This window comes from Penicillium subrubescens, assembly GCF_028828155.1.
Source record: "Penicillium subrubescens strain IBT 31985 chromosome Unknown utg000001l_segment0_segment0, whole genome shotgun sequence".
NCBI lineage: Eukaryota > Fungi > Ascomycota > Eurotiomycetes > Eurotiales > Aspergillaceae > Penicillium > Penicillium subrubescens.
Window position 1 is genome coordinate 1059215 of NW_026643151.1, and position 27464 is coordinate 1086678.

Below are 27464 nucleotides of genomic sequence, written 5' to 3' on the forward strand. Positions count from 1 at the left end.
GCAGTTACCATCGCGATCAAGTGCTTATGAGAAAAATGGTTTTCACATTTATCACCCTCCATGGCTAGACTTCTCTGATTTCGATCACGAAGGAGATGCACATTTAGCTTATAAATCTATCGATATCCCCACATAGAACGCCTTTTATCATCGTTCAAAAGTGGTACTTCGAGTATAACTGGATCGATAGCGCAAAGACTGATGCGCAGTATCGACTGCGTGGGTATTATCCTATCGTGGAAGTCTTCCTATTCTTTTCTTTGAACTGCGATACAATATCATTAAGCGGCAAATGGTAATCTTCGTATCCTGGAAACTCCCTATGATTACTATAATAAAAGTATTTAAACTGCCAAAAAGAGGCAAATCATTGCAAAACTTCTACGCCATGATCAATTTCTACGAGTCTTACGGTAAAGCCACCAGTTCCCGTGCTATCCAAATTTCTAGGATACTTTATCCTATATGCTATCAAAGCGAACTCCACTGGAGGATGGCAACCACTAGCACCAACTAGAAATGAAAGCTAATGAGCTTATGGTACTCGCATCCTACATTGGTCCTCTTGTGTTTTGCCTAATTAATCAACCGTCACCGGGTTGCCCCTTCAGCTTCTACTCGGATTTGCAGTCGGGTAAGGTTTAGCCACCTACCTGACAGCCTCAGTAATCTGATTTTTGCACTCATCTATTTTACTCACTCGCAAATGGCTACACGTCTATGTAGCACCAATCAAATATAAGTCATCAATAGCGACTCTTGGATTCGACGTCTTTCATGCCAAGCCAAATTGAGCAAATAGGCACGCGCCGCTAGCACTCTCCTCATTTTCATAGCACGTTTAAAGTCGGACTTCTGTCTCGTTCTCATTAGCTATACGCTGAAGGTTTTCTCTCGACACAGAATTACCATTTCTGTCGACTTCATCGCCACACTACTTCTGTTCTTGGGTACAAACTATGTCGTCTTCCAGGTCGTACACTTGCCCGCCTCCGGCCGCCGAGATGATCAACACGTAGCACGTCGAGTCGCAAAGTTGATAACTTACACTAAGGGTACCGCTGAATGCTTTGCGAAACATTTCTGAAAGTGGCACTGCCGCCGGCCGTGTGCTATATAGTTCGATACGATCGCAATCTAAGGGGGACGCGCTCAGGTTTGTTGCTTATGGTGAATTTTTTTAAGTCAAGGAACAGAAAATCTTGTTCTCAAGAGGGCCATTATAAAGGGAGAACGTGTTACGGATGAACGCTCAGTCGGCTATGTTTACTTATTTGGATGCGACATAGTAAACCCACAGCGTCCTAATACACCATGAAACCCAATTTACACAGCCATCCCTCATAGCCTGATGATCGACACACAATCTTATTGAGAGATGTAAGAGGGCAAGGTTAGTTTGCACACGAAGAACATGATACCAAGGTCAATCCAAACAGCACCATGCCTGATCGGGATTACTATACAATAATATAAATCGCCCTCATTATTTTGTAAAGCTTGGCACTACACTCTTATGTTGTAATTCGTAGCTATTTTTTCTTTTGCTCACCCAAGTCTATCTCGTTGATTGAAACTGGGTATCCTTCAAAGCTGCCTTGTTCTACCTATGTAAAAATGTTGCTGGGCGTGGCCACATATTAGCTGAGCGTGGTCAGGAATCTAGCGCTGGCGCCCTTTCTGACCACGCTGGGCTTTGGGGCCCTGACGTGGTCTAAAACCCTAGATTAGGTTCAAGCTTAGCGATAGAGGTGATTCAACCCATACGTATGAGTCTTCGCGGGGTTGAGAGATCTTTGGTTACCATAGCCGTGTAAGTAGGGCCTATGCCTATCCTAGTTTCCTGCCCCTGCTATACTACCACTTTGCCTTAAGATCAATTAGTCTAGTTCGAAAGACATGTCGAAAAACATGTTGCCGGTCCCTTTTTTGGTTCCCTTTATTGTTTAGATTTACGGACCACGAAGAATTCTACGGCCTCAACCAGGCCGTGTAATTTTTCTACGAAGCCTAGCGTTGCTTACTTCCACCAAGTGTTGTTCCATGTCTCGGAATCATTACTGATAACCTGAAAGGAAATGTAGAAAGACATGAAGAAAGAAATGTAGAAAAGATAAAGATAGTCAAGGTGTCAGGTCATTATTAAAATTACACAGGATACTAGGTATACAAGAAGTGTTACGATCCACATGTATGGTGTTTGATGCTTGATGTTGATGCCCAGTGCCTAAGGCTTCCAACTACTATTTAGATAGCTGTTTCGCCATCTTCCCTTCTTTCCTTCTCTCATGCTTAATCATTTTGGTCAAATGCTACCGTGTTGATTGATTAATATCACTCTCGTGCTTGAGCGTAACACGAAGCATCAATAATGATCGAATTACTAATTGCAGAAACATAGTTAGTACAATAAGGATAATTAATGCATAGATTTTCTGATGAAGGAAGAAGCCGAGGATGGTTGGCAAGTTTCTATACATGATACAGAACCCAAAACAGAAAGCTTTTATGCAAATCTATTACCAGATTCATGTTACTGGAACGGAGGACGCTGATCCCGCCACACTCGCTTAACAACTCATCCCTCCTGAAGTGTGTGGGGAACTAGAGTTATTTAGAAATTTAATGAGTCAAAGCTGTTGCACTGATTCTCGTTTGCTTAGTTATTCGGAAGGAGTACAAGAATAAGAAAAACTCGTTCCTAGTGGTTACATGAAGTATATTGTGCGGGAACCTCTGACAGAGGAACTCTTCTGGAGCTAGATCTCTCCACCTGGGATGCGATCTGCATTAAGTTCCGTTACGCCTCTCTATGTAAGCCTAACAAACAGACTAGGTACTTATATCCTCAATAAGCAGATCTTGAGTTGCGGGGTAAAACCAGGCATGTCTAGCATCTTGAAGATGAAATTTGACTAGATTACTGGTGATCTGTACTTTAGGACGCCATATATTGGAAACAGTAGCTAACGGACTCACACTGTACCTAAATAGACGAGTCGCGGCTAGTACGAATTGTGTGATGAGATAGCTCGAGTTGGGTGATTAAGATAATATAGGAGGAGGCTTTTACTTCATATCGTCAGACGTAGTTTGTTCCGATAATATTTTTACTCCGTCCAAATAGTAATGGCTCAGATGCGCGGTTAATACAGTTGTACAAGATGTATATCTCTATAAACTAGAACATTGATGGTTAGGACAATCCTAAACCACGATTGATGAGTCTACGTCTGTGGGCAAGGTTTGGTTGACAGATACATAATTCTAGGCTATATCAGGTAAGAAACAGTGCATTCATCCCCAAAGCTCTCCTAACAAGGCAAATTGGTTTCAAGGATTATAGCTCCATATATTCATAATTAGCAATATTGTTGTGATGCTTTAGAGTAAGGCAGTCCCCGAGCGCCAGGGCAATTTAGAACAGCGCGAAAGATTCCGATCAAATTTCCACAGTACCATCGCCCCAAAGGTTAAGGTCTTCTTGGCCACTCGTCCGGTAAGACTAATAGACGGCGACGAGCGTTGTGGCACTATCAAGAAAAGCTGAAGACCCAAAGTTCCGAGCCACCCATTCTGTTGGCAGTAAATAGATCCCCAAGACGTACTTCCTTGTCAAGTTAACCCTCATTTTTCGCCAAACCCGATTTTTTGCATCAAGTCACCCTATTTCATTCGGACCTGACGTCGACCGCTCCGGTGAAAGCAGTCATGCCATTACGAGCCAATGACCCAATCTGTATCATCCTTCTGGTCCTGGTTGGATTGCTGCTTTTCCAGGGGTTTATTTCCCTGGTGGTGTCCCCAGACCCAATAGCGGTGTTGTTTCGGATGAGCTTCATTGCCTATACGACTTGAGTATGTTCCGGACCTAGCCCGAGGACATTGAATCATACCAGCTGCTTTACCAGCTACCACCTCGTTAGGGCGAGAGTCAGATTGGCTAGGCTCAACCTTCTGATTGATCTTGTCTTGTTCAGGATACTTTGCTGCGTCAGGAGACTGGGGTGCATCCATTGAGTCAGTAGAGCCTTGACGCTGGCGATGCTGTAGCGCGTCAGATGCTCTGCGGAAGAAGTCCGACATTGTGAAATGTTTCCAATATATTCAAATGGATAGTAAAAACTGATCCGAGCAATGGAATCTTTCCAAAGGGAGAGCCTCTCTCTATATGTTTGTCCTACCACAAGTCTACCTATGACGTCATCTATCCTAATCAGATATGTTCTTGTGACCATTCCTCTCCGGGAATGTGTTAATATAGCTAGAAAGCCAGTTCGACCAATGAAAAGTCGATAACCTTAAGAGACGCAGAATGAACGCATCATGTGCGGGGAACATCGTGGAAGCCCGTAGTGGGGAAGCCGGCCCCTTCTCCAAACCATGTTGCAATGATGCAAACCCGTTTGAAATAAGTCTTGAAAGGTATTTTCTCTAGTGCCTTATCATTGTTTGAACCGGGGAACGAGTGAAAAATTATTACTACCCCTCTTTTAGCGGTGTCTAGATGGTCTAAGAAACCGTTAGTCCTGGTGTTAATTGATTCAATCTTGCTCCAGGGTGTGCTCATGCTAGCTGGTAATTTCAAACCAATTCATATTTCTTATGTAAAACAAATTCACTATCTCCCTCATCAAGAGATGCTCAAGTTAACTTATAAGTTTACTATTTTTCATTCTTAGAATAATGTAGCATCCGGCTGGTGACTCAAGTATCAATCAATCAATCAATCAATCAACACTCTATTAGCCTGTTGCAGCCTAACTAGTGGCGTAATGGCTATGCAGGCGCTCCCTCCGGCGGAAGCAAGAGTGATCCGAACGCCAGACCCGTGCATGAAACAGTAAATACAAAGGAAAACGGCGTACAGTGGCGCCGCAAAAGTCTGTGACCCCCTAAAGTATCGCGCTAATATTCTGCTGGCAACTAGCATCTGCACCACTCAAAAACTAGTATTGATGGGCGGTATGTCCCTTGTAAGGAGGCGGTGAAGAAAGATACTTTGGGGGGTCACAGACTTTTGCGGCGCCACTGTATTGCCATAGAAATCAGCCCAAAAACCAGTCCAAACAGTATCCAAACGCCCTCTAAGCCCTTAGTCCCACGATATATCTCTCAATTCGCCCTCACACTGGCCTGCCGCTTCCTCTGCACCTCCATCCCCGGTATCTCTCCTGCTTCGTTCTCGATTGGTGGCGTTCGTTGTTAATGTTGGATGTATTCTTCTACGACCTCTCGATTGGCCATAGGTTTAGCGTTCCTCCTACCCAGCGTCTTCACCCCCTGTGCCGTCGCCAGATCATCCTGGCGGATCGTTTCCTTCGCCCTGCGGGGGCTCTGGCTCGATTTCGACGTGCCGGAACTGTCCCAGTAGGCCTGTTTGAAGCATGAATTCGGCCACGTAGCGGGTAGCCTACGAGTGTGAAACGATTGCATCGTAGTCTGTCGAATCTCCAAGATCCGTTATCCGGATCTTATCAAGGAAGGTTTTCATTATTACGAACTACTACCGAGATAGTATTAACAAAGGCTAGCTTACTATATAACTAGGCTACGAAACTATTATCTCCGGGTAATAGGCGTAAAAGTATCTAGGCGCGATACTTCTTCTACTTAAATACCTTTTTACTCTTAGGGGGGAAGGATATAGGAAAGATTAGCGCGACAGGTAGCGATAGCTACGTTAATTAAGTCTGCGTTTACCTACTAAAACTCTAGTTAACTAGTACTAAAATATATAATTATAAAACGTACCTTATTAATTCTCGTCTTACTAGTCTAAGAGTACTCCTTATAAGAAGCCTACTTAGCGTTATTAAAACACCAGTAAAGGTTAACTAAGGCCTTAGCAATCTCTTAACAAATAACCTAGGGGTAAGGCTATTTACGTAGAACGCTAATTTAGTTAAAATCTGTCGGATTTACGCCGTGTGCATATACCCTAGGGGGTGTGCTTAGAGGCGCAATCGAATACCACGATTATGGAAGAGTGACGAAAGTGCAATAGAGGTGGGTCGGCAGCGAACAGGTTGAACAGTGGAAGGTCAACACAGTTTAATCAGAATTGCCTTGAGCTCTATTCGTGAGTGAAAATAGTGTCAAACTTATGACATTGTTGTCAAACTTATTCAATTTAACTAGGGAAACAGGCAGTATTTATAACTTTGGGTACATAGCAGAATGTCACAGGAAAAGACTGATGAGAATCCGAAATAACATGGGGGCATACGAGAGTGTTAGGAAACTCGTTGCTTTTTCCATTTGATGCAGTAGTTGATAATCAGCATCGTATATCATGAAGCGGTGTATAGGGATACAGATTTATGCATCCGATTGCATTAGCGCGCGCATGCATGCATGCGCTCGCTTATTGCGGGGATACGCACACACACACACATGTTGACAGATATCCTACTTAGGCTTATAATTCTTAACTAAAGTCTGTAGGTAGTATATACACTAAAAATACTTCGGTCTCTAGGGAACTATATTGGTTACCCGAGTCTAGGGTGCCTTTCGGTAAGCTATTTTAAAGGTTTTCGATACATATTTAGTAGGTAAGAGGTAGTAAAACAGGCGAATATTAGATAATAAAAGGAGGGTAAGGAGGAAGAGGATAAAGAGGGGAAGAGGATAATATTAGTGATAATAACAAAGAAACGCGTTTCCTTTATTTTCCCCCTAACTAGGTAACCCTCTAATGTTGACACTTCCCTTTTTAGCCTATATACCCCTTCTATATTTTGTTTACTACCCTTTATAATTGTTTACGCGTCTGTTTACCTCGCTTAAGGGCAAGCGATCCTTAAAGGGAGGATAATTGTTACCATATACCTGATATACGGTTATCCACAAATACCGGTGCCTTAGGCTACTAAGACCCTAGTAAGCCGCTAAGCTTTCGGTAGAGGTTCACTAGGATTTCACTGCTAGTACGTGTACGGACTCCTGCAAGGCACGTGTAGAGGTTATATAAGCCTTGTGTTTTCCCCGCTCTCATTCCCCTACCAAGGATATATCTCCTTCCTGTTTTAAGCGATATAACTGTATATAAATTGATATATATTGGAGAGGTTTTATATTCCCCAAGAAACAGTCTTTGACCTTTCGGAGCAATTGACTTAATTCCTTTCTCCTACCTGATTGACAGGCCTCTATCCTGACTTATAGAGTATCTTTACATATTTCCTGACATAAAAAATTGCCCCTTTTTCTTAGAATAATATTTGATCCCCGTAGAACAAGTTTTGGGGTTGAAAGTTAGATTAGCACTGCGCAATCGTATTTAATTTTGCTTGGTTAATCGCTTTGCATTGTCTGCCCTAGAATATGAATCAATTAATCCTGTAATATTATTCTACGTTCGGTTCTCCTATAGTATTAAGCCCGATTTTCTACGGCCGAAAAACATACACCATTTGCCCTATTTTATCTACGAGAAGCAGTGTCTACCTTATAGGCCCGTGATGTTCTATTAAGAATAAGGAAAGCCAGACAAGTTCGTTATTTAGGAACGAGGGTCTTGGGTCTTTCATACCGGAAAATAGACTAGAGGAGAGATCGGTATCAAGACACCGATGATTTCTACCAGCGGAATTTTTCCTGGCAATATGCCTTAATTTTGTATGCACCGCTAAGAGAGGACTTTAAATTTGTATAACGAGGAGAAGCACATAAGACAATGCACCACTTACGGTACGGAACCACCAATTGAATATAGCGGCTGGAGGCGAATACTGTGTGTCTATTAGTCGAACAGCTAGTTAGCGGTTCAGAATCGCGAATCTGTAACAACCTGCCGAGCCGCGGTTCCTGTTCGTACCAAACCATACAACCTGCGGTTCTGTATTTTCTAGAGCGGCAGTCCAAACCTAGAAAGTAGCTATAGGAATATGTATCTATGTTCGAGGCTCAACTCTTATGTAAGAAATACGTTTTGAAGACAAAATACTAAGTACTAGGTTTAGAACACACCGCTGTAGGGCATAAAATCAGGGATCCTAGAGACTGGTTAGTTCGTCTCTAGGAATACAAGAACTGCCCCGAGGAACGCTGCTATAGGCTCCCCGACACGTCTGAGCTCCTGGAATTAGGCACTACTCATACTACTACTACCAATCACAAAGCCCCTAGGACTAAATACTTTGCAAATTTTGATTAATTCCTGAAGCCACTATACTCACAAAGGATGCGTGTAATTAATTAGCGTTAGGGCGCATCACTATTGTTTAAGTCTATACTAGAGGCCTGGGCTGCTCCTGAAGATAGGGATAGGTAGGTAGTGGAATCCTGCTCGAAGGGTGGAAACAAGATTCGAATGTTACAAGACCGAATAGTTTTATAATTTAGAGCCTCTCGGATAGCTAGATACTGTATAAAAAGTAAAGTACTTTATCCCGGCTCGGAACAACCGATTGAATTAGTGGTTTAGGCTGGGTACTGTGCGCTCATTAGCCGGACACTTGTTGGCGGTTCAGAATTGCGCCTCTGGGACTACCTTTGAGCCACGATTCGCCGATTGTACGTAGTAAAATCCCTACAATTTACTACTTGCTTGGACTGGATCCAAACCGCCCACAGGAAGCCTAGCTTGGCATTCCGTTACAATTGGTTGCCCGTAGAGCGGTACTGGTCTCATGACTAAATTCTAGCAGTTCAAAACAGCGACCCCGAAGAAAGCTATTTCGAACAGCCCCCTGGCGAACCACGACTTCCTCATGCAAGCATCATATTACTTAAGGGAACAGAACCCCTCTCCTCTTGACTCTCCGTGCTCATGCTTCCAAACAAGTCTCAAAAAACAACTCCAATCTTGGAAATGCACTTTAGATCCAAGTCTTTTGGGGGGGGGGGGGGATCGTGGGAACTTAGGTTGACGTAAGCGCTCTTCATGTTTAAAGGTCCAACTTTGGTGCAAGAAATGCGTTTTACTGACAACGTCGAGCTTCAAAACAAAAAGGATGCGCGCCACAGCGTCAGAATGCTGTTCCAGTCCACTAATTTTAGTACACTTAGCCCAATGAATCGATCCAAACACTCCAAGCGCTGGGTGAGTTGAGGCATTAGTCGAAGTGAGTCATGTGATAGCTAATTCAGGAAATTCAGTGAGATGCTAGCCGCGCGCTATCTTGGGGCGGTAAGTGTTTCGGAAGCCCCACCAGTGCTCTCCGGTCTTCCTTTTAAATCCGCGACCTTTTTCTCGAGAGTTAGAGAACCATCGCAACCTTTAGTTCCTCGTTTCACGCCTCACAACCGAGAATTGCACGATTTGCATAATTCGCTATGGCGGAAGTGGTCGGTACCCTAAGTGCTATCACATCCCTAGTGACTCTGGCCCTTCAATCTTCTATCACTCTCTATCAGACTGTTCAGAGCCTCCAATCCAGAGACAAGGTGATTCGTGAGCTTCGTCAGGAGATAGAGGCTCTCCAGGGTGTTCTTCAAGCACTAGGTGAATCAATTTACGATGTTGAAGTCGATCTCACAGTGCTTGAGCAGCCCCTTAAGCGATGCAATAAAGCCTGTGGTGAATTCAATGATTTGATCATTAAATGCACGTCGCACTCCACCCAGGAGCAGAACAGCAAAAGAGACTGGCTAAGGTTGAGGTACATGGGTGGGGACATCACCAATTTCAAGGACATGTTGTCTAGTTATAAGTCAACTATTTCTATTGCACTCGCATATGCAAATTTGTAAGTTTTTGTCTTCTTTCTCTTCGCTGGCCTAACATCTTTTCAACAGACGCACCACAAAGACTACAAGAGGTGTTTTGGAGGAATATAAAAACCTTATCGAAAATACAAAATGTGATCTGGAAAATCACTTGCAAGATATTCAAGCGAAGCTACAAATCGCGTGTGCTCAAGGCCCCGCGACAGCTGGTCTCGACCCAGTTGAGCTCCAACTAATGGAGGACGAGAAGAGTAGTACACAGAAGAGCCTCGAAATCTGTGAACAATTCCTCTCTCTGGTCGACCGGTCGCGACCGACTTTAGTGGGTGAAGTGACCAATCCTTCCAGACTCGTTGATAGAGCATCGTCCTCCCGTAACCATAATGTTTCATGGTTGATCAATGCGGAGGGACTCAATTCTACTTGCAAGGAAATTATGAGCTGGAAGTTACGTTTGTTGCAGCATCTATATGGAGTCGATCGAAATGTTCAAGGACAACAGCGCTATCTGCCTTACTTAAACAACGAGCAAGAATCCGAGGAGCAAACTTTTCGAGAAGAATTAAGTGGCACAGAAACGCTGCTCAATTTTTGCAAGCGGATTGAAGAAGAAGAAGCAAGGCAACTACGAACTCACTACTTTGAAGATGTCACCACAGGTGATAATAGCCGACAAGCCATTGTCACTACTCTCGACGATCTTATATCCGCCAAACGCATCAAGTCAGGTGATAATTCACTTCAAGCATTGGGTAATATGTCAGATGAAAGCATTCAATCTTTTTTCAGTGGCGCTGGTGCCGATGCCGGATCAAAGAACCAAGGAAAAGGCAAGAAAAAAGATGAAGCCAGCCATTGATTTGTAAGGTTTGGGACAAGGAGTTATCCTGTTGTTCGCTTCACAATTCATGACATTCACATGTCGCGGGGTGTGCCTTTCTTAGTCTGTGACTGGGTGTGGCTTGATTCTTCTTGAAATCTTAGTCTGCCTTTGCCTTCATCTTGTGGGTTTGGCTGCCGCTTCTGTTTCCGCTTTTTTTGCAGTCTCTTCTATGCCTAACTTACTGTCCCATTTTCTTATTCGTTCTTAGTTACTCTACTCCTTGGATACTTTGGATTTGATTTAGTTATACATACACTAGTCTACAGCTAGGTCGGTCTGTAATTTCGCGAAGGGCTTTACTAGAATTGATTCAATTGTACTAGGCCACATACAGTTTACAATAATCTTGATGATAAGAAGATGAACACCAAAAGAAGACCGGGCAGAATCGGTCCTGGTCCTTAATAGTGCCGGTGCAGTTCCTTGACAGAATCCTCAAGAACCTCTTAAAATCCTCCTGCAAAAGGAGGTATCCAAAAGGCCATAGCACATAGTTTACTGCCGGGGCTCTAGCCTGTCACAATTTTCCTTGGTAGCACAAAATTAGATATCGCTGCTTAGCCCAATATAGTCGCCCTTCGATCTAGGCAATTTAATCGATTTTTCTACACTTAGCTCTTTTATTTTCCTTGAACCCCGAGCAGGTCCTCAGTCACATAATAGTAGGGAGTTTGTGGTTCTACAGGAAGCTGATTAGACACGAGTGATTGGCGGTTTGAAATTGCGGTACTAGTTCGTCTCTAGGAACACAGGAACCGCCTCCTGGAACGCTGCCGTACGCTCCCCGGTACGCCTGAGCTCATGGAACTCGACCCAAATCCCCCAGAAGCAGATATTTTTCGTCCTCCATGTTTAAAGGTTCAAAGCTGCGAGAAGCTGACAAAGTCAAATATCGCGAGGTTAAAACAAAGAGCGCTCGCCAAGGCATCAGAATGTTGTTCCTGTCCACCAAAGGATCGGGCTCACTCCTCGCCAAACCCTCGTTCCCCATGACAAGCACCAGCAGGTTCTCAACGTCGCCAGGCAAAGCGGGATACAGCTTATTGGCTTTGACTACCCAACGAATCACACCCAATCATAGCGTCCAGCCAGCTAGAGGGTGCTGCATACTAGCGCCCACAGCGGCACGGCCCCAAACGTGCCGACCTTGTCCTTTTCAGCTTGCCTTCGTCTTCCCACAGGGGGATACAATAACCTTGAATTTAGCTGGAGGCCACTAGGTGATAGCGCTCGTCCTGTATAGTAACTAAGCAGGCCGCGCTCTTCGACTGACGGTGATAAGTCTGCCGTAGTCACGTCTCCTCCTCTCCGTGTTAATCAACCCTAGCTCCCTCGTCGACGTCGGCGAACCTCTTTCTACCCGCCTATCTGACGGCCTTGTGCGCTTTCCTCTACACTATGGCATCCCGCAACGCTCTTAACAGCCCCGACTCCTATACGGTCGCCTGGATCACTGCTCTTCCTATTAAGCGGGCCGCTGCAGAAGCTATACTCGATAAGCAACATCCAGCTCCAACCAGCTTCATTAGACACCAAACCGACGCGAACGTTTGTACATAGGGTCGCGTAGGAGAGCACAACATCGTTATTGCCTCTCTGGTCCCCGGAGTCTACGGAACCACCTCGGCTGCGACCACCACCTTAAGCCTGCTTGCCTCTCTACTATCCATCCGTGTTGATCTTTTGGTCGGCATAGGCAGCGGCATCGCTCGACCTGACGAGGGCCGCGATATCCGGCTCGGCGACGTTGTCGTAAGCCAACCTGGTAGGACGACGGGCGGCGTCTGCCAGTACGACATGATTAAGGCAAACTATAGTGACAAGCGAGAGCGTAAAGGCTTCCTCGGGCGGCCTCTAGCGGTCCTCCTTAATGCGCTTACCAGTATCCAGGCCGATCACGAGCGGAAAGACTCTAAGATTCCCTGCTTCATTCAAGAGATACTAGAGAAGAACCCGAAGATAAACAAGAGATCCAAGCAAAATCCTGGCTATGCCTACCAGGGCTTCGACAACGACCGCATCTTAAGGCTTCGTGCAGCTACGTCCCCGGCCCGGACTATCGGGGCTGTGACACGGCTAACGAGATTCAACGCGACCCTCGAGACACTACGGGACTATCGCATCCGACAACGCACTTGTCAGAGACGCCACTGTGCGCGATCGGATTATTGCTAATCTCGGCGAGGATTGCATCTGCTTTAAGATAGAAGCGGCCGGCCTGATGAACCCCTTTCCTTGTCTTGTGATCCGGGGGATCTGCGACTACGCCGATTCTCACAAGAACGATAGATAGCAACGCTACGCCTCGGCCACCGCCGCTGCGTATACTAAGGAGCTCCTGGCGTACGTGCCGGCCGCGGAGGTCCATGTGACCAAGAGGGTACTAGAAGTGCTTCAGTTCGGTTAGTTCTTGTTTCATTAACTAGGGCTAGACCAGCAGGTACACGAGACGGAATAATATTTGAACTTGGAATACGTCCTAACTGCGAGTAGTTCAACAACAGATCGATAGCGTGCAGCAGAGACAGTCGCAACGAAAGCGGCAACTGACTTTATCAGGGCTAACCTTCTTACCGATAAGATCATGCGCTGGCTTTGTCCCACGGATCCGTCTACAAACGCTAACCACGCGAGGACGCTCCGCCACAAGGGGACAGGCGCGTGGCTCCTAGAAACCCCGGTTTTCCAGTCGTGGCATTCGGCGCTCTGCTTAGGTTCAGGTGGGCGTTCTGTCAATTTGACAGCCTGGCTCGATGTCGTCACGAGGCAGCTATGGAGGAGACTCTTGCATCTTTGCCGCGGAATCTGAATGAGACATACCGACACATGATTGCAAGCATACCGGCGGAGCTAAAAAAACGACGCGATACGCCTCCTACAATTCCTAGTCCACTCTAAGCGACCTCTCAAGCTAGCCGAGGCTAAAGAGGTAATAGCCACGCAGATCGAAAACGAGTCGCGTGGGTTTGACATTAAGCGTCGACTATTTTGCGAGACTGATGTTTCAGACTACTGTCCTGGCCTAGTGACAGTCGTTCACGCCACCGATAAGAGCTACATCTTGCCCACTTTTCCGTCAAAGAGTACCTTGTCAGAGAGGATCCGTTCGACATTACAACTGCCAGCATGTCCCTCACGAGAACGTGCTTGACTTACCTGACAGACATCAACGGTAGCTATAGAGAGATCGAGGGGGATTTTCCGATGGCAAGACGAGCGGCGGAAGTCTGGACAGGCCATGCTGTCTTCCCACCGCCACTGCGCCATATACGTTGACGCCAGATTGTTCATACTCGTCAGCGTGTCAGGGTGGTCAGCGCCGAGTTTCATCTTGCGAGTCTCCATAACCTACCTGCACGTAGAGTTGCTCCGCCTCTTCAAGCCGCCCATCGCGTAGGTATACGTGCGCTAGCATCGTAGTACTATCGAGGGTCTGTTCGCCCTCCGAGCCAAATATCAATACTCACTGCCTCCACGACTTGAATGCCATATCCCTCGATTCTACGATATTGCCGCTTTCCTACGCATACCATGCTCCCTTATAAAGCAGCGTAGCCCACTTTTGCAGAGAGTCTTGTGAATCTGGCCGTTGTGACATAGCTGATTTCACATGTGGAAAGAGCGACTGGCACTGTACCCTCTTTTCATATTCACCTATCGGAAACATTTGCCATAGGATCATGATAAATTGCTCCTTCCATCGCTCCAGCTGTTCAACATTTTTCAGCCAGACAGGCACAGTAAGTTGCAGCAGCCGATGCATTGTGAACATTGTGTTGTCCGTATTGATAGAAATAAATGAAAAGTCTCTTAATATTGTCACATCATCCTCAAAATCACAATCCGTCTTGGATCCAGACGTGTCGTCCGTATCATCGTCACTGTGTTCTAAGGTAATCTCCTCCGACCTCGAATCCTCGGGTTTGATCTCGCATTGACCTCGGAGAAGATCCGCTGAGATTCCCTGTCGGTCAAAAAAGCTTATTAGAGAGAGCAAATCAGCCGCCGACGGTCTTATTCGTCGAATATAGTCGAAGGATATCTGCCATGTAACCAAAATCGAATTTTTTGCCTCCTAATCTCGATAGAGATGACCAGCCTTATAATCAAGAATCAATCAATCAATCAATCACCCCTCTATTAACCTGTTGCAGCCTAACTAGTGGCGTAATGGCTATACAGGCGCTCCCTCCAGCGGAAGCAAGAGTGATCCGAACGCTGGACCCGCGCATGAAACAGTAAATACATAGGAAAACGGCGTATTGACATATACAATCAGCCCAAAAACCGTACCAAAACGCCCTCCGAGCCCTCAGTCCCACGATATATCTCTCAATTTGCCCTCACATTAGCCTGCTGTCTTCTCTGTATCTCTATCCCCGGTATCTCTCCTGCTTCGTTCTCAATTGGTGGCGTTCGCTGTTGTTAGATGTATTCGTCTTGTTGTCTTTCCTATCTTTTGGGCATCCCGGTTTTGTAACATCCGAGAATCCCCGTTCTACTGTAAAGCTCATGGGTATTTCAACCCCCATGAAGCCCCCAATTCATGTTTCCAATCAATCAATCATTCGATTCCATCGATCTCTTCTTTTGATTCCGTTGCCCTGAATTGGCCAATCTTCCAAGTACTCCGTAGCTGCCACATTGTGACACAAGGCCCTCACTTAAATGTGGCCTGTCCAATAATTTACATGCGCTAAGGCCTTGGGAGTGGGGTCAGGAAAGAGAGTCTTATTGAGTATGGTCAAGCCGAGTTCGAGAAACCCTATAAGGCCAACGGCATAAATGCATCTATCTACTGAAGAAGGCTACGCAAGAGCGTTCAATGGCGGGTGAGAATATGATGGAAGAGGAAAAAAAAGTCGGTTTAGAATGACGTAAATGCCTTTCCTACCATTGATAGGGTATTGTTTTCCGAGAGCGCGATGAATATGACACGACCTGATGAACAACCGATTGCCACTGTTGTTGCAGATATAGCAAATACAGGGGCATCAGACGGTCGATATTCTGCAGGCAACCACAACACGTTGAACCCATTATAGGTTATCCAGGAAGAGTCATTACTTAAGCCATACCCATATATCCTTGGTATGGTCAAGAAATGTGGGCTAGACGTAACAGAGTCAGTGAATCCTGGATCTAATGTACCAACGTTTGTGTGAAGGTTGTTGGGCGTCGTGTTATTAAATTGGAGGATGTGAGGGGAGTGAATATCAAAAGTGGAGGTGCACTGGTCGGTCGCCGGATCCCAGATCCTGATAGTGTTGTCCGAGGCTGATGCGAGTCGGCGTCCATCTGGCGACCAGGCAGTCGACATGACCGACTCACTATGCCCCTCGAAGGTAGATGTGCACTGGCCGGTGGCCGGATCCCAAATCCTGACGGTCTCATCATCTGACACTGAGGCAAGTCGGCTTTTATCTGGCGACCATGCAATTGACCGGACCACACGACTATGCCCCTCGAGGATAGACGTGCACTGACCAGTGGCCGGATCCCAGATCCTGACGGTCTTATCCCAAGACGCTGATGCAAGTCGGTTTCCATCTGGCGACCAGGCAATCGAATCGACCGAGGACGTATGCCCCTCTAGGATAGATGTGCACTGGCCGGTGACCGGATCCCAGATCCTTACGGTCGCATCATCTGACGCTGAGGCAAGTCGGCTTCCATCTGGCGACCATATAATCGACCAGACCCAGTCACTATGCCCCTCAACGGTTTGGAGACGTGAATTCCAGCTCTCACCTACCACTAGCAAGTTCAAAATCCAATCTGATTTCTCTTTGTGGTAATATGCCCTCGTGATACTTTGAGTCGGGCTAAAGATAAGCCCTGAACTGTATACCTAAAGGGGACTGCTTTCGATTCCGTATCTGTAGTATCGAATAAATTGGGATGCATCTTGAGCTCGGCTTAGAAGCGTCTGTGACTTTCCCTTTTCCTTTAAATAGTGCCTAGTTAGAAGTTGAGATATATTCGGACTTCAGATAGTTACTCACCCGCAGTAAGTCCTCGAGCTTTAGCATAGCTAGTATACCTTCTTATAGGTTTCCTAAAAAGCCGAGAGCCTCTAGCTAGTGAAGATATTTTTGCTACAAAAAACTATCTACGTATCCTCTATCATTAAGGCTGTTATCCTTACCTTCATCACACTAACCTTCTTGAAGGTAGTCAACCTAATATATACACGCGTATTTTCCGGCAGCTAAAGGATTCAGACTCGGTTATATAAATTCCTTAGCGAAATTCCTAGTAAGATTAATATCGAAGATATTCCGTCGAAGCGTCTCAAACATTATTTATAGAGATCGCGAGAAAACTCTAAGATATTCGGCTTCTGTGTCTCCCGGAAATACCTCGGTTCGCGCCTTACCGACCAAAAATTCCTTTACAGACTAGTGGACAAAAATAATAATATTCTCTCGCAAGGTCAAGAATAAGCCACAAATTGCGATTATCTCTAATAAAGCCTCATAGTTATCAGAAAGATCGTTAGGTATTTCAACTATAATAGTCAGTTCGTCAAGAGTGATAGGCCGATACACAGTTGAAATAACAGCTAGTATTCGCTTACAGAGCTTAGTATCCTCCGAGTTTCGAACCTGATCAATCATTCGACTGTATAAAGCGTCTAGTCCAGGAGGAAACTCCTAGAGTTTCTTAAGGATATACCACCGCGATGTTCTATTGAGATCTCGACAAACCAAGGCTACCCACAGGAAAGTGTCCTACGAGCGCGACGATAAGTAATAGTAGACTATATCACGAACTTCATCTGCATATTTTTTGACTTTTGCTAATTCGTGAACCTTATGCTGAATGAATTTCTTCACAGCCTCGGATACAGATACCTCATTTAGCTCTAATAAGATCCGTGGTGTCGGGGTTACACCGTCCAGACGCTCTTCGATGTCGGGCCAGTTACGGCTCGAAACGATCCATTTCACGCGCGAGTAGGTAGATGATTCCTAGACAACTAAGTCTAAAAGGAAAGAGAGGCCTGTTATGTATTCGTCTAACGCATCGATCAATAGACAAGTCTTGTGTAAGGTTAGATCTTTCAAGATGTCGGTGAAGATCTTTGAGAGGGCATTCCACGCGTTTATGTCCTCAAACAGAGTCTTTCCCGCTTAGTCGTATCGCTTCCGTATATGGGAGAGAAGAGATAGCTGCTGTTTGACCAGTGAATATACTAAGCCACGGAGGTCTGCCGTAGCGCTATTGATTCGCACATCGGTAGCTTGGCAGAAAAAGAAGGAGATATTCGCATTATCCCCAGTCGATCTAATTAGTTCGTCGATGATACCGCACAGAAGCATTGTCTTGCCTTTGCCGGGATCACCTCTGATCCAGAGGAGACGGTTTCTCCGCTTGTCCCGCCACTGTTTGAACTGCTCGTTGCTAAAATCCAGAAATATGAGTCTATGAGCAATCCACCGCTTGTTTGCTCAATTCGGCTCTTGTCATCATAAGGATACGTGATTCTTAGGTCTCGTAGGAACGCTTGATTCAATGACGTTTCCGTTTGTACTTAGATGGCAATCACAGGAATCAGTCATGGTACATTAATGTTATTGGTCGCAACTTGCTGAAATGTGCAGTGACATTGCCATTGACGATCCCGGCTTGAAAACCTGAGTTTGACTCGCCAAACGATATCGCAGATGCCATAGTAGTATGTGAATCAGGCAGACGCTGGTTCGCAGTGAAGTCGTTAGTGTGCCCGTTGTTGTCGAGGTGGGGTATGGAGTTGTCGAATGTAGTATGTAAATTTACAAGCGAATGCATGCATGAAAGTACCGTGTAATATACGTAAACAGAAATACTCGTCGAACGAACAGAGGTACAGTGGGTGTGCAGAAGTTTGAAACTATTTCTTCTCACCGTCTACTGCGCGCCGCCAATGACCTACCCACTGTACAGCCTATTCCAACGTTCGATCCGTCATATTGCGTATCGGCCTATCACTTTTGACGAATTGACCACCCTAGTTGAAATACCTGATGATCTCTCCGATGACGGTGAAGCTTTACTGGAGATTATCGCAATTTGTGGCTCATTCCTGACTTGGCGTGAGGATGTTATTGTCTTTGTCCATGAGTCTGCAAAGGAATTTGTCGTGGATAAGTGGAGAGGTTTATTACAGTGACATGGGATTGGTCCATACCCAACCCATCTTTTGTGTGTGTTTGTATGTAATATGCGGGTAACACGTCGACATCGGTATTGTCACTCCGATACTCGGTTACACCGCCATGGGACAGCTCCACCTGCCCCTTTTCCTATTCGTTTGAGTTGTTTCCTTCCTCAATCAATCTTTCTTCTGATGATTCCGGTAGTCCTCATTCGTCACCATACATACTAGTCTATACCGATTCAGCTCGCTTCGACAGAACATTTGCTGAAGACCACCCTTCTCGACTGGCATCTGAGCACGCCCTCGCTGTAGCTTATCATGCCAACGGCCTGATTCAGAAGGCAGTTGAGTTACTTGAGCAGGCGGTGACAGATTTGATGTGATTCTAGCTACGCTTACGTATTATAACAATGACCCATTCGTTACTACCAGCCAGTACCCTAAAACGCACGAAGTGGGAGAAATGGGGCCCTGAAACAAGGCCTCGGAAAAATCGCGGGTCGGGTCCAAGGTCAGGACCCTCAACCTGAACCTGTGCGTGTTAAGTGTCCTCTGCCCGCGTCCCCTGTATAAACTTTAGGCACCTTTCCTAAATAGGATGGATAAAGGTGATGATTCATCTTCATAACTTTCTGTTATTTATAGCTGTTTGGTCAGTACAATCATCAATTGAGTTAACCAACCATATCTCTTGCGAAATTAAATGAAATCTTACTGTATCGAAGTCATCTTGTGGGAAGAAATATCATTGACCTGGAATTCTTATGGCAGAATCCATTTATGGATCTGTTTTGTAGAAATTGCGTTCGAACACTACATATCGCAGCACGAATATATACATAGTGTTGTGCATGAATTTCTATTTTCGTTTTGATAGCATTACCTTGAGGCTATTTCAAATTCTTTTTCTTTCAGTTTAGAAGCCTCAGCGAAGTGGTTTAAAAACAACATATTAGGAATATCCCGGATTCCCGGTGTTATGCGGGGAGCGTGGCACTCACTGATAACCAATCAACTTGGATCAGTCAGCAGAGATGACAGCCTGACGAAGGAGTCGGAAATACTGCTCACTAAGCCATTGGGGTGCACCAATAGGATATCAACGAGTATGAATTGCTATTGATGGCTCACTCGTGGATTACGGTGAGTTCTGTAAGGTAAATCAAGTTTCTCCACATAGCCACAGTATATTACTGCACAGCCACATCCTCGAGGAAAATTACTAGTCATGTATGCAGGGAACAAGTATTGTTTAGTCATGAACTACTGGTATTGTAAGTATTAGCTGCCCAACCCGCTGTAACGGGCCAGAGCCCGGCAGTGGCCCATGTGCTATTGCCCATGGCTGTACGGAGTATAGACCACGTTGATGGGATGACAGTGAAGGGAGACACCGCCTTCGGCAGAAAGGGCTCCATACGGTTTCGCCGCAGGAACGGAGCCGTTTCTCTTCCTTTCCTCAAGATTGTTGTAAACAGCATGTTGGCCTAGTACAATTGAATCAATTCTGCTACGGCCCTTCACACCCGCCTCCACCTGAGTGACTGCTTCAACTCATGCAGTTTTGGTGCATTTATGTTGAAGCAGATGCAGCATGTTGAATGCTTCTACCTGAATCAATCATACCAATAGCCCTGGTAGCAAGTAGAACGACTCTCCCCTAACATTGCTAGTATCTTTCATTCATATCGGTCAAGAATGCACTATATCAATGGATATTATGTCAACCTCGCTAGCGACATTCGTGCCCTGATTATAGTCGCCGACTTTGAAATAAGCGTCTGGCGTACCCAATTGCGTCACAGCAAAATGGTTGGCTTCGCCACCATTGAGCGACACTGAAAGCTCATCGTTAGAGTAGTTCAGCTCGTACGTGAAGACTGTCTTCTCAGGGATTGTCCCGATTTGGGTGAAATTCTCAAGTCCTCCAGATGTTGTTGTTTCGAGCCCGACTGTCACAACTCCTCCCGGATTGTAGTATAACTCAATGATGGGCTTGGAGAAGCTCGCAGAAAACACCTGCCCGATCACGGTGCCATAGTTGCCATCATCGGCTTGCGCGACCTGGAGCTTGACGGTCATAGTGTTGGTCCCGGATGGACTCCAGCTCGAAGGCTGAGCCTCTCGGAGCTCCGTACGACAATGCTTACTGCCCGATGTTTTGGCACATGGAGTACTAGTTGGTGGAGCCTTCATAACGAGGTACGAGCTGGCTGTGTTCCAGTAGAACCAATCTGCATTCTGGTAGCCATTGCAGCCGGCCAATTTCGTTGCGGGAATCTGTTCGGCAGTTCCACCGCTAGAGGTCGCAATAGGCAGTTGAAGATCGAAGTCAGCTAGGACTGACAGGTAGCCTCCCGGTGCGCAAGTTGTTGTGGCAGATGGAGTAGCTGACACAAGGACCGGGGATATCAGTACCAAATAGGACAAGATCATCCTAAAGGATCAAGTATATTGCAATATTCAATAAGTGCTGAGAATCAGTATTGTCGCTAACCAGGACGATTCAGTGTTTTCAGGATTACAGCGGTACAGCGGTGGGCATTTATGGAATTAAGAGATTTGTGGGACTGTGAAATTACGAGGAACATTTTAATATTTACTGGACGGCAGTCTCAGACTGGCCTGTCCAAGGCTTAGCATTTGTTGCTGCAGGTTCACTCATCCAATTGCCGACAGTGCCCACGACGTCGTATCACATACCTTCTGTAACCTCATGAGATGCGGAATAACAGTCAGTCAAGGTTCGCTTACTTCATTTCGCGGAGAGGATCCTTCCCGGAGTGGCTCACCGGCAGCTCCACTTCCTCGGCTGTTTCAGAATGATCCATCCATCCGCTTGATTGTCCCGCGACGTTGTATTTGCGGGGTCTAAGCATCGGGCGCTGAGCATCGGTCGGCCGCGTCTTACTCCGCGGTTTGAAAAAGGAAATTGCTGCTCCATGATCATTTGCTCTTAATGGTAATTAAAAACAAGCCCACGAAACTTCTCATAGTTCCAGCCATTCGTTTCTTTCCCTCCAGACGCCAATCTCACGCTAGAGATAAAAACAGTGCTACCTGACGTCATGGTCGTTCCTGGTAACTCTTCCTTCGTTTTCGTCCACGACCTCTCGGTGGCTGTGGGTTTAGCGTTCCTCCTACCCAGCGTCTTTACCCCCTGTGTCGTTACTAGATCATCCTGGTAGATCGTTCTCGTTGCCTCTATTCAGCGGCTCTGGCTCGAGTTTAACGTGCCGGAACTGTCCTAGGAGGCCTGTTTGTAATATGAATTCGGCTACGGAGCGGGTAGCCTGGGAGTGCGATACAATCGTATCATAATCGGTCGAATCCCTAAGATCGGTCATCCGGATCTTGTTAAGGAAGGTCTTCCTCAGATTAGCGTACAACGGGCACTGTATAAGGATATACCTCGGTGTTTGAGGCCCCTCACTACATTAACACTTATCTAATTAAACCGCCTTGATTTTAGGCAAGAAATGATTCAATGCGATACGCATCGATCGTATCTGAATCAACACTAAGGTGTACGGCTTCGAAAGGGAATCGAACAGCCGAAGCACCTTCTTGTCTAGAACCTTCACTAATCGCTAGTTCGGATTACTAGTTCTATCCTTCTCCCTATACTCAATATCAATATATTAATCTTCGCCTGATCTAATATATCCTATACAGCACCAATACACACTTTGAAATAGGCCTAATCTGCTTCTGATCTTCCTATTTATATTAGGTCTGGATATATACAGAAAAGTTAGCGCTTAAGTTATTCCAGACTGGTTTAATATGGTTTAGATTAGGAGAGTACGTGGGCTAATCTTTAACGTATATCCTATACTCTTTAAACTAATCCTGCGTATCCTTCACGATATATATCTTTACGTTATCTTACTAAAATATTATTCTAGGTTAATAGATTAGAAGGAGACCTTCTTTAAGCGCTTCTATATAACTCTAGCGTAAATATCCGCCTCTTTTAGAGGATTTATACTGTTCTATAACAATTAACTTTAATCGACCTCTAAGCTAGATTATAGCCTAAACTATCTACAAAATATCCTTTATATAAATCTTAGGATTTATAGGATTAATCTAGTATACTTCGGAAGTAAGCCGCTAGCACTATTATAGTCTATTATTCGAAGTCCGTTAAACGGAACACTTATTAGAGAAGATCTAATTTCGAAGCGTAAAGGTTATATAAAATTCGGAGCGCTAGTAGCGAGTAAATCTCTTTTGTTTAAACGCAAGAACCCTACTGATAGGGATCTTACGCTTTGCGAGGCGTCGAACAATCCCCGATCGCTTTAAAACCTATCGAATAGTATCTATTGATAGAGTACTAGTCACCCTACTTGCTAGGGCTTGGTAGGACTAAAAGGGGTTACAGCGGGCATATATTTTAATTAAATAGCGTGATCGGGTACTAAACTTAGGGGGTTGGCCGCTGCGAGGGCGAGATTTTGTATCGTTACGTTCCTGCTAGCGCTTAAAGGTGTTAGCTATTGTCGGATTTACGGGGTCAGCATAAATCCTTCAGCGTGCACAAGCAAGCGAGTGTGCACGGTTGGGCAAATCAGTATACGATTGGCGAAGAATCGTATAGGTCAAGTCAAAAGGGTCAGGTCGTACGATTCGGCTCAGAATCGGAAGTTAACTTATTGTCGACATGAGTGGGTGCATAAGCCCATGCTATCGAACTTGACAGAATGCGACGGAACGTCCACGTGACGACGATCTTCAACGATTGACATCAACAACTTGCACACATGACGAAAGAGCTTCAACACTCTATTTCTTCTGATTTCTATGAGATTCCAGTCTGACGTATTGCCTTGATTTCATGAAGTTATAAATACTGCCTGTTTTCCATAGCTAGTTGAATCAAGTTTAATGATTGTGATGAAGTTGGAGCATTCTTCTATCATAAGTGTCGGATTTACGAGGTCAGCATAAATCCTTCGGCGTGCACAAGCAAGCGAGTGTGCACGATTGGTCAAATCAGTATACGATTGGCGAAGAATCGTATAGGTCAGGTTAGGTCGTCGTACGATTCGGCTCAGAATCGGAAGTTAACTTATGATAGAAGAATGCTCCAACTTCATCACAATCATTAAACTTGATTCAACTAGCTATGGAAAACAGGCAGTATTTATAACTTCATGAAATCGAGGCAATACGTCAGACTAGAATCTCATGGAAATCAGGAGAAATAGAGTGTTGAAGCTCTTTCGTCATGTGTGCAAGTTGTTGATGTCAATCGTTGAGGATCGTCGTCACGTGTACATTCCGTCGCAATCTGTCAAGTTCGATAGCTCTCATGGGCTTATGCACCCACTCTCTTGGGGGCTTATGCACCCACTCATGTCGACAGCTATTGTAAGGATATACTCTATAAGTCAGGATAGAGGCCTGTTAATCAGGTAGGAGAAAGGGACATAGTCAATTGTTCAGAAAGGTCAAAGACTGTTTCTTGAGGATCGTAAAACCTCTTCAATATAGGTCAATTTATATACAGTCTTATCGCTTAAACAGGAAGGAGATATATCCTTAGTAGAAGGATAGGAGCGCGGTCTTGTGTAACCTCTGTTAAGGGTGTTCCCTGCAGGAGTTCGTACACGTATTAATAACGAAGCCCTAGCGAACCTCTACAGAAAGCCTGCCGCCTTATTAGGTCCGGGAAGCCTAAGGCGCTAATACTTAGGAATAACCTTATGCTAGGGTATATTATAACAATTATCCTCCCTCTAAGGATCGCTTGCCCTTAAGCGAGGTAAACAGACGCCTAAATAATCAAAAAGAGTAGCAGTTAAATAAGGAAGGAGCGTATAGGCTAAAAACGGAAGGTTAACACTAGAGGGTTGCCTAGTAGAGGGGCAAATAAAGGAAACGCGTTTCTTTATTGTCAACATGTGGATGTGCGATACCCCGCACTGAGCGTGTAGATAAGCAATACACATCGGACCAATCGGATATCCACCACTACACGATACGATGATAAGATATCAACTATCTTATCAAATGGAAAGAACAACGAGTTTCCTAACACTCTCGTATCCCCCATGTTACTCTGAGAGTTTTATCAGTCTTTTTCCTTGATATTCTGCTATGTACCCAAAGTTATAAATACTGCCTGTTTCCCTAGTTAAATAGAACAAGTTTGACACCATTCTCACTCACGAATAGAGCTCAAGGCAATTCCGATTAAACTGCGTTGACCTTCCACTGTTCAACCTGTTCGCTGCCGACCCACCTTTATTGTACTTTCGTCACTCTTCCATAATCGAGGTATTCGATCGACCTGTGTGCGCCTACAAGCACACACCTCAGGGTTTATGCACACGGCGTAAATCCGACATTTATTAATATTACTAATATTACCCTCTTCCTTTTCTTCCTCCTCCCTTATCCTCTTCTATCCCTTTTTCCTTATACCTTATTAAGACGCACCTTTTCGCTATCGTTTCACTATCTTTTCGCTCTTGAAACCCTTACGATACCTCCTAAAACCTATACTACTACTTATCCTCTTTTAGATAATCTAGTTTTTATAATAATTCTCTAATATATATACTATTTACGTACTATAATCGCGAAGTAGGACGTAACTCTAGGCTTACTTTTCGCTATTAAGTATATTCGCGATATTAAGGCTTTAATTTCGTATAAGTAGTGTTCCGGTTACGCTTTGATATATATTTCTATAGGTTTTGCTAAGTTCTTGAAAGATAAAGCTAATAACTCTATAGGCTATAACTACTACACTAAGAGATTATTAAGACCTAAATCTTATATTTACGTAGGCCCGGTAGGTATTTTAGATAGTTAACCTAGTTAATTCACAATAATTTATAAAGTAACCCTATCCCTTAAAGGCCTATTAAAAGGTTATTAAATTTATAAAGGAACTACTGTACTACTTCGATATTTCGGAGTAGTCTTATTATAAGGAGTATTAATTAACTAGAAATAAGGTATATATTAAGGTATAGTTTATAGATTATAGGTTTTAGTATATTTTAACTATAGTTTTACTAATAAAATTAGGGTGAGGTTAATGGCACTACATGAACGTTATTCGCACTACAAACTAGGCCCTTTTCGGTTAACGTCCGCCCCACCACCAAAAGGTACATTTAAGACCTACAGAAATATCGCTCTTTATGTGTAGTTATATTCCTCTGGTTCTTATGATAAATAGCCATAATAATTATCGAATAATAGGTAAACATATAGTGACGTGCTCGAAGTAGATACTGACCCTAAGAGCGACCGCAAAAAAGGGCTTATTATTTATAGAAATATCTAGACAGAAGCTTTGGTAGACTGTAGTTGTTTTTTTAGGTGTCGGATGTACCTTTTTGGTGGTGAAAATTTGCCAAGGCAGGTACTAACCTAAAAAGGTTTAGTATGTAGTGCGAGTAACGTTTATGTAGTGCCATTAACCTGACCCTAAAATTATACTAACTATAACGCATTTCTTATAGCTTACTATTTTAAGCTCCCCTTTATTCCTACTCTTAGTCCTTTTAATACTAAGGAGGAGAAGGCTAAGTAATTCTTTAAGTAGCTCCTTTACTTACTTTTTAAGGATAAGGGATATATTACTTAAACTTTAGAAAAGCAGGCTTTTTTCGATAATATTATATAGGTAATTCGTAAGGCTTAAGATAACTAGTGATATGATATATCCTGGTATGAGGTTATTCCTAAGTGTTGGTGCCTTAGGCTTCCCTGGCCTGATAAGCCGGCAGGCTTTCCTTATGTGTTGGTGCCTCAGGCTTCCCGGACCTAATAAGCCGGCAGGCTTTCTGTGGAGGCTCGCTAGGGCTTCGGTATCAGTACGTGTACGAACTCCTGCAGGGAACACCCTTAACAGAGGTTATATAAGCCTTGTGTTTCACCCCGCTCCTATTTCCCTACTAAGGATATATCTCCTTCCTGTTTAAGCGATGAGACTGTATATAAATTGACCTATATTGAAGAGGTTTTACGATCCTTAAGAAACAGTCTTTAGCTATCTTATACAATTGACTTAGTCCCTTTCTCCTACCTGATTAACAGGCCTCTATCCTAACTTATAGAGTATATCCTTATAATTTCTGTTTCTTCTTCTTCGATTACCTAGGAGAAATAGCACTAAGGACCTGTTCTACTCCCTCTACCGAAGGGCCACCGAACCCTCCCTGTATTACGGAAGAAATCCTAATTACGACTAACTAGGGTTTAACCCCGACTAATCTTAATACTAACCTCGTAGCTACTTAAGCTACTATAAAAAAGCTATAGAGGCTAAAAGATTTATAAGACTAAGCTGAAACGCTTAGATTATAGCTTATAGGACAAAACCTAAACGAAACTCTATCGAACCTATACTAGGACCCCTACAAATTATTAGGAAAGGGTTAGGATATTAAGCTTAAAATTATTCCTACGTTTACTCTTAACTCTTCGCTATAATAACAATAAGAATGGCTCCTAGACCTCTAATTGTAATTCGAAGGAGATCTAAGGCGCTATTATAACAGTCAGACCTAAATCCTTAGAGTATTAAGTTATATAGATATAACCTATTAGTAGAGATAGTACTAATATATTAACAAAAAGGCACTAATTACTAACTGAAACCTAAAAGAAGATTAGCCCTACTTTAAGGATTAGACCCTAACCCTTATTAAGAATATAGCTAGTCTTTAATCTAAAGTAAAAGGCTAGCTTAAAAGGGCCCGCTAGCTAAAAGATAAGGACCTACAAGAGTTCTAC

At 44.3% G+C, this 27464-nt stretch overlaps 5 protein-coding genes across 5 annotated transcripts; 2 read left to right on the plus strand and 3 right to left on the minus strand.

The window, feature by feature from the left end:
- Positions 1-3717: 3717 nt before the first annotated feature.
- On the minus strand, positions 3718-4086 carry N7473_000334 (uncharacterized protein; the record flags this gene model as incomplete). Its single annotated transcript, XM_057146274.1, has 2 exons — positions 3718-3845; positions 3897-4086. 2 exons carry the CDS (start codon positions 4084-4086, stop codon positions 3718-3720), a joined length of 318 nt encoding a protein of 105 aa, XP_057014160.1.
- Positions 4087-9282: 5196 nt separating this feature from the next.
- On the plus strand, positions 9283-10534 carry N7473_000335 (uncharacterized protein; the record flags this gene model as incomplete). Its single annotated transcript, XM_057146275.1, has 2 exons — positions 9283-9695; positions 9745-10534. 2 exons carry the CDS (start codon positions 9283-9285, stop codon positions 10532-10534), a joined length of 1203 nt encoding a protein of 400 aa, XP_057014161.1.
- Positions 10535-11956: 1422 nt separating this feature from the next.
- On the plus strand, positions 11957-12733 carry N7473_000336 (Pfs NACHT and ankyrin domain-containing protein; the record flags this gene model as incomplete). The annotated part of the gene is made up of 2 exons (XM_057146276.1): positions 11957-12110; positions 12168-12733. 2 exons carry the CDS (start codon positions 11957-11959, stop codon positions 12731-12733), a joined length of 720 nt encoding a protein of 239 aa, XP_057014162.1.
- A 981-nt stretch (positions 12734-13714) lies between these two features.
- N7473_000337 (tetratricopeptide repeat protein) lies at positions 13715-14330 on the minus strand (the record flags this gene model as incomplete). Its single annotated transcript, XM_057146277.1, has 2 exons — positions 13715-13906; positions 14196-14330. Coding segments are annotated over 2 exons (327 nt in total), but the record flags the coding sequence as incomplete, so codon positions are not given.
- A 6063-nt stretch (positions 14331-20393) lies between these two features.
- Positions 20394-21137, minus strand: N7473_000338 (polysaccharide lyase family 7 protein; the record flags this gene model as incomplete). The annotated part of the gene is made up of 1 exon (XM_057146278.1): positions 20394-21137. One exon carries the CDS (start codon positions 21135-21137, stop codon positions 20394-20396), a length of 744 nt encoding a protein of 247 aa, XP_057014164.1.
- Between the last annotated feature and the right edge of the window lie 6327 nt (positions 21138-27464).